We start from the raw sequence: 15,528 nt of genomic DNA on the forward strand, positions 1-15,528 counted from the left end.
TCCCTCTCCGCAAGGTGGCAAGGGAATAACCCCATGGTGTACAGCAGTGAAAATAGCAAGGTACAGCGGACACCACAAGGGGTGTTAATAACGGGAGTGTGGCAGTATCTGTGTTCATGTGCTTCAATTGTGGTAAATTATGTGGGAGGTGCTGAAGAGTCAGAAAAAATTCTTACTGCGTAAGCACAAGGACCTGTGTTTGGATCTGCAGTACCCACCTAACAGCCAGGTGCTGCAGGTGCACTGACTCAGCAGTGGCGGGCAGGTTTCTGGAGCTTGTTAGCCAGTTGGTCTAGCCAAGTCAGTGGGCTCTGAGTTCAGTGAGAGGCCTTGCCCAAAGCTGGGGGTGGGAGCGTTTGTGGTGTGGTGTGGTGTGGTGTGGTGTGGTGTGGTGTGGTGTGGTGTGATGTGGTGTGGTGTGGTATGGATGGTATGGTATGGTATGGTATGGTATGTTGTGTCGTGGTAGGGGCGTGGCAAGAGCCTTATGCAGGAAATATGGTGGGTGTTTATGGTTTTAAGGAAATCAATCCCAGGGCCTATAATAAAAGTGAAGTCTTCCTTCCATTCCTGAGTGGCAGCCTCGCTTCTTCCCCCTCCAGCAGGGTGGTGCCGGGGAGGGCTTTCCTCTGTCTCCTCCTCTGCTATTGATCCTGAGGACAGAGCAGCTTCTTCTGTCTCCCAAAATAAGACTCTAATTTTGGTGAGTTGGCTTTTTGTGGGTGTTTCTGGAGACATCCTATAGGACTGAAATAACTCTTGGCTAAATTATAGTTCACGGAGCCCTTGGGCTCTGTCCTTCAGTAACCATGGTCCCTCTGTAATCACCGTTCATCACGCAGTAGTTAAAGAGCCCAGACTCCTTTGTGGTTTGAAATATAGCTTTAATTTGACCCTAAGGAGTTTGGGATGGATAGAGTCATTGCCACGGCTGAGCTTTTGGCAGCTGTGTGAGACACTCAGTGTCACAGTCGAGTGTGCACCTGTGAAACGTGTGAACGGTCTGAGCCACCGTGTGTCTAAAGGAGCCAGACCCTTCGGAAGTCCGTGTACTAGGAAAAGGTCTGCTTCTTCAAGCGCAGGGACCCTGTCTGTGCTTCCTCTAATGCTTCCCTGGCCAAGCCAACCACAGGTAATACAGGGTCTGGCATGGGGCAAGGCCTAATTCTGTCTTCTGTGGCTATAACAAAATACTTGAGGCTTAGTCATTTACAGTGATTAGCGGTTTACTTGGTTCATGGTTCTAGAATCTAGGAAATCCAAGAGCATGTTACCAGCATCTGGTGAAACCATTTTGCTGCATCAAAATGTAGAGGAGGGTATCCCACGGTGAGTCAGAGCTAGTGTGCTGGCTCCGCTCTCACTTGCTTCTCTTGTGCATCTCCTAATGGGACCTGACCCTCATTACATAATCTACTCCTAGTCATTTCCCCAAATGCACCTCCAAATGTTATCATTATGAATTCGGGGATTATGTTTACAACATTTGAACTTTGGAAGAGACACATTTAAGAGATGGGGGGGGGGGTGTTGTAACCTTAGGACTAGCCAAAACAAAAACATAGTTACAAATGAGTCACCCACGGAACAGATTACCACACCATGGCATGGTGAGTTGTAGACCAGCCCTGGCTATCACTCCACTCTGCCTACTGCTCTTCTAGAAGCCAGGGGGTCACGGGGGTGTGAGGCATATTGGTGAACATGAGTCCTCTGTGTGGAGATTTAGTGATCCTGAGAGATGCCCATTGGAGGAAAAGCTAAAGTTGTCCTGGCTGAGCTGCCCCCATTACAAAGCAATCTCCGCATAGGTTTCTAGGGACAGATGCTTGCTTGCCTTTGTAGCAAAGAGATATCAGAATGGGTAGGGGTGGGGAGTGACAGTCAAACTGTATACACCCCAAAGGATGAGCACAGCCCTACCCCTCCTGAACAGGGCATGGTTCTCCTAAACGTGGTTCTTAGGGATGCTGTTTGGGAAAGAAGCCCTACAGGGGTGACCCAGCACAGATGTCTGTTACCTGGCTTGCGGTGTGTTTTCATGATAGCAGATGCCCACCTGATGGCGTGGTGATGACTCAGTGCTAGAGTGCTTGCTTTGTGCAGGCAGGGCCCTGGCTTCCACGCACAGCAGCACACATCCACAGGAGATGCCCGAGAATCTCAGGTAAGCATCCTACTTCACACTTAACATACCTAGCTACATGGCTGCTGTTTCCGCTTGGAGGATGATGGTAGAGCAGGGTCTCCACCACCCCAATCGTAGGCTGGGTGCCCTACCGTCCTGCTCTGGCTTCCCCACACATGTTCCATGCCCCTCTGATGGAGGCCTCCCTGTTTGTCAAGCATAGTTTCCTGCCCCAGCTTCAGCAGGCATTTGTCCCCAGGACCTCTCTCACCTCCCACTCCCAAACCATTAACTGAGCTGGCTACAGACAAGCCTGAGACCAGATTCCTTTATGCTTTAGAGTAGAGGATTCAAATAGAATGGTCCTTGAGTGCAACCTAGTGTCCCATGGGAAGCCAACAGGCAAGGCTCCTTGCTAGGTCTCATACCTAGTCTGCCCCAGAGGCTCAGATAGCTATTGCCAGTTTGTAAGAGCAGAGCATCTTCAAAGGCAGCTGTAGTGAAGTGGGTCTAGGGTGCCGAAGGAACTTCTAGGTCCAAATCAGAGTCCAAATAAGCCAACCTCCCTCTAGCAGGCTCAGGGAATGCAGGCAGCTCAGGGAGAGAGGAACCCTCACTTTTAGGAAGACGATGTGGCCCAGGCTATAGGCTCACCCAGTGTGTTAGTCAGGGGTCTCCAGAGGAACAGAACTGATAGGGTGAATCTACAGATATAGAGAAAGGGGGTTTAGTAGAATGGTTGGTGGTCCAGCTAGCGCAACAATGGCTTTTTACTAACAGAAGGTCTAAGAATCCAGTAGTTGTTCAGTCCACGAGACTGGATGTCTCAGCTGGTCTTCAGTATATGTTAGAATCCCAAAGAAGTAGGCTCACCAATTGTGAGAGTCTACATACAGATTTGGTGACTAGGTATATAAAACTTGACAATGTAGAAAAATAAGGAAAATGATGCTGCTGATTGGTTGCCCCTATCATCTCTGGATCAACTGGAAAAGGAAAAGAATGAGCTCCCTGATAAAATCAGCTTCTAGCGCCTCAGAATACGATGAAGGGCAATAAAGGATTCAATGATAAAATGCACTGGCTCCAGATGGTCACAGTCTTAAGGTGTCTAAGTGTGCTCTGGAAGAGAATCTTCTCTCCAGCAGCCACAAAGCTCAAGTTGTGGAAAATTAAACCAAGGCCCTCATTTATAAGGTTAGCTAAATTATAGCAAAAAATCAAGTCCCAGCCTTGGAGGGTTTCTTGGTTAAAGTAAGGGCACATTGATTGATAAAAAATGAAACCGTGTAACTTGGGATGGAGATGGATGGGAGGACCCAGGAAAAGCTGAGAACTTTGAACCATGAGACTCCAAAAGGCTTATCTCACCTGAAGAAATGGTCTCTCCATCCTCAGTAGAAGATATACTTCCACCTCCAGGCCCTGAAATATTGCCTGTGCCACCTTTGACTAAGGCAATCAATCCCTCATCGTCTGCTAAACCAACAATGACTTTCCCTGAAACGGATGCCAGATAAGACATTACTGATGTCCCCCTGTCCCCACCAATATCTGCCACTAGACCTACAACCAGACTCCAGGTTCCTAGAGGGGGAGGTGGAAAGTGTAGTCCTTGAGGAGGTGTGCTCCACTGCTAAAGAGCTTAATGAGTTTGCTAATTCCTTCAAGCAGAAGTCTGGGGACTATGCATGGGAATGGGTTTTAAGGGTGTGGGATAATGGTGCAAGGAACAAAAACCTGGATCAGGCTGAGTTTATTAATATGGACCTACTGAGTGGAGGATATGGACCTACTGAGTGGAGGTTCTGAGTTGAATATGGAAGGGCAATTATAAAGGTACCAAAAGTTTGTTTGAAAAGGTGGCCTACTGAAAAGAGAGTTGGAGATCCCTTGGCTTAGTGTTGATGAAGGGATGTCAAAGCCCAGGGAAATTGCAATGTTAGAGTGGGTACACTGTATAAAACCTAATCCTCCACAATGGAAAAGCCCGGAAGACATGCCTTTCACTAATCCTCTAAGCCGCAAAAGGGGCATCGGCACATTTGAAGAACTTGGTTCTCGACCTTTTCCTTGTGTCAAACCTTAGGGTTTGAGATACTGCTGCTCAGTTGAATGAATTAAATGCAGTGGGTTTAATTGGATCCTGAGATGCCGGGGTCCGGATGGATAGCAGTGAATAGCCAAAGACAAAGTGATTGTACTTATCATAATGAGCAGCACAGTCAAAGCAATGTCCACGATGGCCTGACCCATAATGGTCAGCACAGGCAAAGTGATTTTTATGATGGCATGACGTGTATGGGCCTATGGTATTGGCTAATCAATCACTGAACTTCCGGGAATGAAACAGATAAGTCTACTAAATTTTTGTTTGATCTGTACCAGTGGAAAAATTCTCAAACAAATGAAAGAAAGGCTTCATTAGATCATGGCAAAGGGGGATCTTGGCCTATGAACCAACTTCCAGACTTGAGCTAGACCTAGACTTCCAGACTTTTGCAGACCTAGAACACCTTGAATAAAGGAACCGCCAGTTTCCCCTGTGGACCTTGATAAGATACCCAAGAGTTTTACTGTTAGCTTTTCTCCAGTCCTTCCCCAAAGGGACCTAAGGCCTTTTACAAGGATACACTAGGAGAAAGGAAACAATCAGACTTTCCAGGGCCTATTGGATACTGGTTCTGAATTAGCACTAAGTCAGGGAGATCCCAAGAAACACTGAGGCCCTCCAGCTAAAGAAAGGGCTTATGGAGGCCAGGTAGGTAATTCATGGAGTTTTGGCTGAAGTCTGATTCATAGTAGGTCCAGTGGATCCCCTAAACTCCCCAGTCCCAGAATGTATAATTGGGATAAATATAATTAGGAGTTGTCAGAACTCTCAAATGGGTTCCCTGACCTGTGGAGTGAGGGCTATTATGGTTGGAAAGGCTAAATGGAAGCCTTTAGAGTTGCCTCTGCCTGGGAAAATAGTGAATTAAAACAAGAATGACATCCCTGGAGGAACTGCAGAAATTACTGCCACCATCGAGGTCTTGAAAGTTACAGGGGTGGTGGTCCCCACATCTCCCTTTAATTCTCCTATCTGGCCAGTGCAGAGGACAGGTGGATCATGGAGAATGACAATTGACTATCAAAACCTCCATCCAGTAGTGGCTCCAATTGCAGCTGCTGTACCAGATGTGATGTCCTTACTTGAGCAGATGAGCACATCTCCTGGTACATGCCATGCAGCTATTGATCTAGCAAATGCCTTTTTCTTGGTACTTGTCCAGAAAGACTACCAGAAGCAATCTGCTTTCTGTTGTCAAGGCCAGTAGAGTATCTTTAGAGTAAGTCAAGGATACATTAACTCCTCAGCCCTGTGTCATGACTTCGTCCAAAGGGATCCTGATCGTCTGTCTCTTCCACATTGGTTCACTATACTGATGACTTTATACTAGTTGGACCAAGTGAGCAGGAAGTAGCAACCACTTTGTACTCCTTGATAATACATATGCACTTCAGTAGATAGAAAATAAATCCAACCTAAATTCAAGGGCTTTCTACCTTAGTGAAATTCTTAGGAGTCAAGTGGTATTGGGCATACAGAGATGTTCCTTCTAAGGTGAAGGATAAGTTATTGCACCTGGCCCCTCCCACCAAGAAAGAAACACAACATTTAGTTGACCTACTTGGATTCTGGAAACAGCACATTCCTCACTATGGTATGTTACTCCAGCCCATATACCAAGTGACTCGGAAAGCTGCTAGCTTTTTGTGGGGCCTGTTACAGGATAAGGCTCTTCAACAAGTCCTGGCTACTGTGTAGGCTGCTCTACCACTTAGACCATATGATCCAGCAGACTCCATGGTACTTGAGGTATTAGTGGCAGGTAGAGATACTGTTTGAAGCCTTTGTCAGGCCCTTATAGGTAGATCACAGAAGAGAAAGACCTTTGGGATTTTGGAACAAGGCTCTACCATCATCTGCAGATTACTGTTCTCCATTTGAATGACAGGTCTTGCCTTGCTATTGGGCCTAACTGAATGCTTGATAATGGACCACCAAGCTACCATGCGATCTGAGCTGCCCATCATGAGCTGGGTGTTATTGGACCCACTAAGTTTAAGTAGGGTGGTCACAGCAGGAACTTGTTATCAAATGGAAATGGCATATATGTGATTGACCCTGAGTATGTCTGGAGGGCACAAGCAAGTTACATTAAAAAGATGCCTGAATATCAGTGGTTTCTACTCCCATTACAATGCCATCAGCTGCCAAGCATGCGCCTATAGCCTCATGGGGTGTTCCCTATGATCAGTTGACTGAGGAAGGGAAGGCTAGGGCCAGGTTTGCTAATGGCTCTGCACATGATGCAGGCACCAATCAGAAGAAGATAGCTGCATCATTACAATGCCTTTCTGGAACAACTCTGAAAGACATAAACAATGGGAAATCTTCACAGTGGGCAGAACAGTGGGCAGCACACATAGCTGTACATTTTGTTTGGAAGGGGCATGACCAGATATGAGATTGTTCACTGATTTCATGGGCTATAGCAAATCAATCAGCTGGACAGTCAGGGACTTGGAATGAGCATGATTAGAAGATCGTTGAGCAAGATATCTGGGGAAGAAGTGTGTGGCTAGATCTCTCCAAATGGGCAAAGGATGTGAAGAGATACTTGGGCCCCCATATAAATGCCCATCAAAAGGTGACTAAAGCAAAGGAGGAGTTTAGGAATCAAGTAGATGGATGACCCATTCTGTGCACAGTCACAGTCTTTCTCCAGCCATCCCTGTCATTGTTCAGTGGACCCATGGACAAAGTGGTGGCTGAGGTGGAGGGTATGCATGACCTCAGTAACATGGACTGCCACTCACCAAGGTTGACCTGCCTACAGCTGCTGCTGAGTGTCAGATCTGCCAACAGCAGACAGCAACACTGAGCCCCAGACATGGCACCATTCCCCAGGGTGACTAGACGGTGATCTAGTAGCAAGTTAACTACATCGGACCACTTTCTCTGTGGAAAGGATAACACTTTGTCCTTCCTGGAACAGATACTAATTCTAGTTATGGCTTTGCCTTTTCTGCATGTAATACTTCTGCCAAAACCACCATCATGGACTTACAGGATGTCTTATTTGCCCTCATGGCATTCCACCACACAGAATCACAGCTGACCAAGGAATGAACTTTACAGCCAGAGAAGTGCAGCAGTAGCATCCATGATCATAGAATCCACGTGTCTTACTCTGCTCCCCACCACCCTGAAGCAGCTTGCCTGATAGAAATATAGAATGGCCTATTGGAGACACAGTTACAGCATCAATTATGAATATGTTTGAATCAGTGTCCAATATACAGTTTCTCTCACAGCCAAGACCCACAGGTCCAGGAATCAAGGTGTAGAAAGGAAATGGTTCCACTCACTCACTATCACCCTTACTGACCCAGTAGGAAAATTTTCCTTCCTGTTGCTTCTGCCTTCAGTTCTGCTGGTCTAGAAGTTTTGGTTCCAGAGTAGGGAGTGCTCCTAAGTTTCCTTAAGCCAGCAGACTAATAAAGGAGTAACAGTGTTAGGATGGGGTGATGGATCAGGTTACTAAGAGGAAACTGAATTGCTTCTCCACAATAGACAAAAGAAAGATTATGTCTGGAGTGCCTGAGATCCTTTGTGGTGGTTCTCAACATTCCTAACGCTGAAACCCTTTAATACAATTCTTGTGTTATGGAGACCCCCCCAACCATTATATATTTTTGCTATTTCATTACTGTAATTTTAATACTGCTATGAATCATAATGTGAAAGTCTGTGTTTTCCAGTGGTCTTAGACAATCCCTGTGAAAGGGTTGGGACCTGAACCCACAGGTTGAGGACCACTACTTTAGGGCATCTCTTGGTGCTACCATGTCCTGTGACTAAAGTCAATGGGAAACTGCAACAACCTAAGACAGGGTGCCAAAGGGCAAAGAACCTTGGGGAATGAAGGTATGGGTCACTCCCCTAGAACAAGTGCCAAGCCCTGCTGAGGTGCTTGCCAGGGTGGTGGGAATACAGAACAGGTAATAGAGGCAGGTACCAATCCACACCAGCTAAGGCTATATGACCAGTTGCAGAAACAAGGAATAGAACTGATATGAGTGTTTGCCATATTTTGTAAAGAATGTATTTGCACAGATATTTGTGTTTTCTTTCCTCAATTTATCATAGAATATATTATCAATTTAGAGAATATCAGTGGCTATCATATTTAAGTTTGAGATACTATAAGGATCAGGGGCATCACCACCTATTCTAAAATTTATACTGTGTTTGTGGTTATACAAGAGATCATTCTATTATGTTAGGTGCAATCTTGACATGGTTTTTTGTTTTCATTTGGAAATTAATCATGACATAAGAAGATATGATTGTGTAAAGTTGACAAGGAGTGGACTTGTGGTAGCAATTCTTCGTTGTCACCTTAACTACATCTGGAATACCTGGAATGAACTCAAACCCATGTGGCTGGGCAAACTTATGAGAGGTGGTGGTGGTGGTGGTTATTGTTGTTGTTATGATATCATTTGGAGTGGGAAGACCCATTTTAGTCTAGATCTTTCAAAGTCAAATTAATCAGATGTATTTGCCTCCTTAAGTTTGCAAACTAGCTCACACCATGGGCTTCCAGTACTCTCTGAACTTCTAGGGGAAGTTTTGGTAACTGGAGAAGCTTCAGTAGCTATAGATATTGGCAAATTGAAAACCTATTTCAGAAACTTAAATTAAATCCAGTACTTAATCCTTATACTTCTCTTGCTCTAGGACCACTTCTGATACTAAAATCTGTATTAGTCAAGGTTCTCTAGAAGAATCAAACTTACAGAATGAGTGTGTGTATATATGGAATAAACATATCTCATATATTTATTCATATCTCATATATATATGTATATATGTGATTTATTAAAAATGGTTCATAGGCTGTGGTTCACCTAGTCCAACAATGGAGGGTCCAAGAATCCAGTTCAGGCCACGAGGCTGGATGTCTCAGCTGGTCTTCTGTATACACCAGACTCCTGAAGAAGTAGGCTCTAATATTAGTGATGGAATAGACTTGCCACAAAGAATCAAACTTACAGAATGAATGTGTATATATGGCAAAGAGAGCAAGCTTTCTTCCTTCATGTCCTGTATACAGGCTACCAGCAGGAAATGTGACCCAGATTAAAGGTGGATCTTCCCAGCTCAAAAGATTTGGATTAAAGGTCTATTTTATTGCCTCAAAAGACCAAGATAAAACACAGGTTGGAAGTGTTAGGAACATTTAAAATGATTTAATCTAGAAAAGATCCCTCACAGGTGTACCCAGCCACGTGGGTTTTAGTTCATTCCAGGTGTAATCAAGTTGACAACCAAGAGTAGCCATCACATCAGGTCATCAGGAGGGTGGGAAATGATGTAATGACAAAGAGCCTAATGTCGGGATTGAAGCTAGGCAGCATCTGATTCTCTTATGAGTAACAGGGGCTGCTGCACAGGCTTAGCAGTCTGTAAATATGTCCCGAGCTTTGGGGGTAATGATGGTTTCGGTGCCTTCCAGGAAAGCTGAAAGAATGGAGCCTCATTTTATATGGCACCGCAGAGCACCCATATCGCACCTTCAGCTCCCATCAGTCTCGCTCACGGATGCTGGAGCTCTCCGTCCCGGAGCAGGAGCCTCCCAAGGCTGCTGGACAACCACCCCAGGCAGAGACTCCAGAAGACGAGGAAGAGTACACAGGTAATAAGCCTGAATGGGAGGAGATGGGTAGCCTGCCAACTTCACTTTCCACTGTAGTTCTTAAAGATGGGGCCCTTCTAGGCAAAAGGTGGGGTTTTGTTTGTAAGTCTTACCTTGCCTGGAAGTTGTAATAATAACAGTAATTTGCACTCACACAGCTCCTTCCATCCAAGGCTCTCCTAATACTTTACAGACCAGTAAGTATACTTCAAACCAGTAAGTACTCTCTGACCTTTCAGGCTGGGCCACTGGGCTCCTTGAATATGCCCAACCAGAGCTGGGGCTTGCCCTGGGTTAATTAGCTTAGCTCCTGGGTGGCCCTCTTTTCTTCAAAGTCCCTCATCACAAGACTCAATATCTGGACTCTCTCAAGTCCATCCATTTTGAGCAACCGGAAATGAGAAGGAAGCTTGGGTTCCGTGAGCTTGTTTTCAAAAAGGAGCTGGTTGCACAGGCTTCTACAGCTATCCCACTGGCATGGTGGCTTCATTCTCTAGACCAATGGCTCATTTGCAAGGTAGCGAGGAGCCATGGGAACCCAAACATGTCTCTAGACAGCTCCAGTCTCTGGGCAGAGCCCAGATGTTACTTGAGCTTGAAGCTCATTTTCCTCTGGGTCATCTCACAGCAATTATATGGCTCTGGTTGTTTCTGGTTGGGCATATTTTCCATAGCTGAATGTCCTAGCTACTTGACAAATGATGGGTGATATCTCAAAATATGGATAACTAGATGGAAACTTCCACCAATACAAATCAAGCGTAAACCCTGGTCGATTCCATTTTAAATTTTTTCTGCCATTCCTTTAAAACGAAACATTGAATTATGTATGGGCTAATCTGCTGTTTTCTCTTGTGATTTATAAGCCATGGCAAGATTCAGTAATTATTAATAAAGAGCTGATTTTTTCCCCCTCAAACCTGCTACTGACTCCAGCCATGCACACTGGGATCTCAACCTATGCTGTTCTATTCTCAGAGTACCTGGTCCCTACCCAGCATGGCCTGGATAAAGGAAGAGGTTTCCATGGGAATAAGATGTGTTTCTGGCTCTTGGGAAAGCTCTCTGAAGTCTAGGGGGAAATTGAAAGGGAGACCCAGTTACAGAGGCAGGCCAGAGTGACAGAGGGTGCCATGGTATGAGTGGCCAAGCAGGAGGAATGAGGAACAGCAAGCCTCTTTAGAGTCCCAAGAAAGGCCAAGGGGCACAGGCTGTGGCTTTCAAAACATGGAAAGCTAGTCATTGATAAACTACATTTGTGGTGATGCCACGGCCCTCATTGGCTTCACCTGGACCTTATGGACCATAGAGTAGCGGCCATATTAAGAAAGATAGAGACAGTCCAATGGAGCAGTGGTCCCAGGAACCAGCAGGAGGAGACAAGAGACAGATAGGAGAGGAGGAGGATCAACACTCCCTAGGACAAGAAATAGAGGAGGTGAAAGAGGACAGGGGAGGGAATGTTTGTAAATGACAAGGCCCCCAAAAAACAGCTAACAAGATTGCCCATCACAGGAGAATGGGGCTTCCATAGAGGGTGCTCAGCACAGAGGGTCTATTTTCTATAGCTATAACAAAATCCCCAAAGCTGAGTGCTTATACAGAAGAAAAGGTTTATTTAACTCACAATTTGGGGGACTAGAAACGCAGCCTACCTGTCCATCTCTGAGGAAATACTTTTGGCTGCTTCACAAGAGGAAAACTATGGATGATGTATAAGGGCCAAGTGGGTGGCAAGGCCATTTGTTAGAACAACCTGCCCTTGCTGGAACTGTAAGTGCCATGAGTTAGCATTAACCCCTTCCAAGGGTGACATCCAAAGTGTTTTAACTACCTTCCACTATGTGCCCCCAGGGTTTTCATCACTGGGACAAACACCTAAGAGAAATAGTTAAAAAGAGGAACAATTTATTTTGGCTCATGGACTCAGAGGCTCCAATCCATGTTTGCTTAGCCCCATAGCTCTGAGTAATGGGGTTAAACATCATGATGGAGATATTTTACCTCCCCAAATCTGCCAACATTTTGAATCAGTCAGTGGCTGAACCTTGACTAGGTCAGAGGCATCACTGGTCCAGTCCTATCTGGAAGCATCCTTACAGATACACACAGAAGTATAGGAAGTTATCTCCTAAGCATCCCGCAAGCCTGTCATTGGACAGTCAAAGCTAGTCATCACAGTAGGGGATTCCATAACCTCAGCACCGTCCCGCTGAGGACCAGGTTCCGACTCATTAACAGTCAAGGCCAACTCCAAACTAGACCAGGACCCTGGCCAGAGCCAGGCAGCGGGACTCTAGTCTCTAGGTAAGGTAAGTGATAGACTAAGATTACACTGGAGTCTGAGATAAAGGGAAATATGAGCAATGACATCAGCAAGTAGCGTGGAGGGCCAGAGAACAAGAGGACTGGGAACCGGAAGGCCTGCCAGAAGTGAGGATAGCAGCCTCAGCAGGCAAGGTGAAGCACAGGGAAGATATGAGGAGGATACTAGGAATGAACAGCTTGCAGTGAGGCCAGCTTACAGTGACAGAGCCATCTGGTGGTGACAGTGGAGGCAGACCCCACAGCCACCACCAGACACATCAGGATACTTGATTGAAGAGCAGACCTTTGGCTGGCTCCACCTGAGAGACCAGGTCCAGCAGATCTGGGGTGCTCTGAAGTCTACACTCATAGCAGGTAAATAAGACACTCCAGGTAGGGTGTACCTAGGCACCTAGTAGACCTGAGCCCAGAAAGGATGAAGGCAGGATATAGGGTGGAGTTCTTACAAGCATGTGAGGGGGAATGAAGGGGAGCCTGGGTTGGGGAAAGAAACCGTCATTGAGCAAGGAAAATGAATGAGCCTCATGGTACATGCATATAACCTCGGAACCTGGGGTGGGGAGTCGTCTGAGGTAAGCTTAAGGCTTACCAGGGCTGCAGAGTGAATTCAAAACCAGCCTGATCAACTTGTAGAATTTCTGTCTCAAAAAAACATATGTGTGGGCAATATTGCTCAGCGGTAAAGCGTTTGTGCAGCCCTAGCTAGAGTCAATCCTAGCCTTGGAAAGAAAGGAGAAACAGAGAGAGAGAGAGAGAGAGAGAGAGAGAGAGAGAGAGAGAGAGAGAAGAAGAAGAAGAAGAAGAAGAAGAAGAAGAAGAAGAAGAAGAAGAAGAAGAAGAAGAAGAAGAAGAAGAAGAAGAAGAAAGAAGGAGGAGGAGGAAGAGGAGGAGAAGAGGAGAGGAGAAGAGAGGAGAGGAGAGGAGAGGAGAGGAGAGGAGAGGAGAGGAGAGGAGAGGAGAGGAGAGGAGAGGAGATGGAGATGGGGATGGGGATGGGGGAGCAGAGAGGATGGTTTCTTTTTTTCAACCCTGGTCTTGCCCCACAAAGGACAGGAAATTGGCTTTTCAAATTAGCCTGTGTTGGTTAACCCCATGGGGTTGTGATCTGCTGTTAGTCAAGCTGTTCAGAACACTCCTTTTGCTGGGTCCTTTGCTCCGTGAGCCGCACAGCACACTGACTCCGGAAGCCAGGGCTCGGAGTCACTTTCAGCTAATTGAGGAGAGATGCAAAGCAGACATAATTACAGATTGTGACAAAAACAGATGCTCACAGAGAGAATGAGTTACAGCTGGACACCAGCATTCTGGGGAGGAGAGGGGTGGCTGGGGTAAGATAGCTGGCTGGCTAGCCAGGTGGATCTGATTCAGCGTGTTTCATGGGTGAGATGAAGTTTGATATTTGGCTTTTAAAACCACCCAGAAAGCCACATGCTGGCTGATTGGTTGGTTTATGAATCTGATAGCTACTCTTGGCTGGACAACGTCATATCCCAGCCTCTCCAGCTGAGGGCTGGCTGCTGCCCATGGCCTTGATGCTCTCTATCTGAATTCTGCTGCCCTGGCTGTCATGTGGACTCAACCATCTCTTCCAGAGATGCCTGATGAAAGTGGGAAGGCCTGAGAGGCAGGGGCAGGCAGAGGTGACAAGTGACATCAGCAGCCTGTTGACCAGTGCTAGGGAAGGCCCAGTCCAGGCCCTGCTGAAGGCCATCTCTGTTTAGGGACTTGCTAGGACATTTGCTGACAGGTGGTGAAGACATCTGCCCCTGCTCCACCCTCCCTCTGTCTGAACTGCCACATTTCAGCCACCGGCAGACACTCACCTCACATTCGCTCCACACAGATACATCCTAGGTACTTGCATTGAACAAGCTAGACTCCATTCTGTTTGACCCCATTCTGTCTGTCTGAGGAAATGGGGCTCATGTTCCTGTCCCCCCCAATGTGCTTAATCTTTCTAAGGTAGAGGTAAGTGTTACTGAACTTAGGGGGCATCATCTGTACTCTAAAAAGCTGAGTTTGACCACCCATCCTTAAGAAGCCAATTAAAACAATCAAATGAGTATTAAAAATCAGGAAAAGAAGATTTATCCACTGTGGCTGCATTAGAAAACGGGGCATGGACATCCTCTGACCCCAAAGCCCAAGTTCACCCCAAGTTCATGTTCACAGTCTTGAAGTGAGATTAAAGTGTAGATCGAGGGCACATCTAAGCAGTTGTGGTTCCACACACCATTGTCTGGGTTGCAGTCCTATACCGTAAAGTGGTCTGACAAGTTCTAAACCTCTCTGTGGTGACAAGCTCTCCCTTTAGCTGATGTTTTCCCAGCATGAGAGTCCAGGGAATGGCTCGTTTCTCTGGAGTCTATCATCTCAGTGGTCTCACAGTCAGACTGAGAGACACGTCTCTTCAACGTGGCTTCCTTTTCACCAGGCTGGTTACACTGTTACCTGCTCCCTCCTGGGTTGTACAGAGAATGTTCTGCAGAAGACAGAAGGCAAGCCCTTAAGTGACTAGTCACAGGGCCACAGCAGAATGCCGCCATGCCTTGGGTGCGGGGGAAGTGGGGTGGCCAAGAGTAGTGCCACGGAATGAGGAGTTGACGTTTCCCCATGGCTCACTCTGGGGTGAGGCCGACAAGAAGCTCCAAAATAAGAAAGCCTTGGAAGACAGGGTGAGGATTTGGCTCAGGTGCTGAATTTTTGAAGTGACAGTCTTGTCTACCTAGAACACAGAATAGGCCGGCAGCCACTTGGAAAGGCCATCTAGAACCTCCTAGGGGAGACCGCAGCTCTGCGGGGGTTCACAGTGAGAAAGGAGGCAAGTGGAGATCAACAGTGCAAACTGGGAGATATCAACAAGGATGAACCTTAGGCAGGGAAGCAAACTCTAACGCCAGGAGAGCCCTGGACAGGGAGCGGGGATGAAGAGGCCTTTGTGCTCTCAGGAAAGCCCACTGTGGGCTGGGAGAATGGGGGCTTTTGTATTCATGTTCTGCATGAAATGTGGTGGCCAGCTTGTCAACTCCACTTCTCCTCTGGATTCAATCTCCATCTTCTGCCAACACAAACTTAGCAGAAGGCTGTTTCCGTTCTAACCTCTCAGAAGCCTTTCCAGTGCCCCCTTCAGCCCCTCCCTGCATCCCCTCCAACCTCCAGGGATGCTTTGCCTCTGTGTGCATAGCAAACGGTGGCACAGACAGAGTCACCTCAGGCTGGCTTCAGCACTGAGAAGCAGAACCTGCAGCCATGCCCACCGCAGCTGAGGTGGCTCATCCCTGCAGGGCCCTGGGGAAGGACCAAGAAGGTGACAGTTTTCTG

General features: G+C 46.7%; 1 protein-coding gene across 2 annotated transcripts in view; it reads left to right on the forward strand.

Moving 5' to 3' along the window:
- Pcsk6 (proprotein convertase subtilisin/kexin type 6) overlaps window positions 1-15,528 on the forward strand; it is a 188,251-nt gene that overhangs the window by 153,393 nt on the left and 19,330 nt on the right. The window contains exons 14-15 of one of the 2 annotated variants that reach the window (NM_011048.1): window positions 9,700-9,879; window positions 10,038-10,076. In NM_011048.1, coding sequence (NP_035178.1) covers window positions 9,700-9,879; window positions 10,038-10,076 — 219 coding nt within the window. The remainder of the gene's footprint in view (window positions 1-9,699; window positions 9,880-10,037; window positions 10,077-15,528) is intronic. The other variant, NM_001291184.1, reaches the window with a different exon arrangement.

This window comes from Mus musculus, chromosome 7 (genome assembly GCF_000001635.26).
Source record: "Mus musculus strain C57BL/6J chromosome 7, GRCm38.p6 C57BL/6J".
NCBI classification, from domain to species: domain Eukaryota; kingdom Metazoa; phylum Chordata; class Mammalia; order Rodentia; family Muridae; genus Mus; species Mus musculus.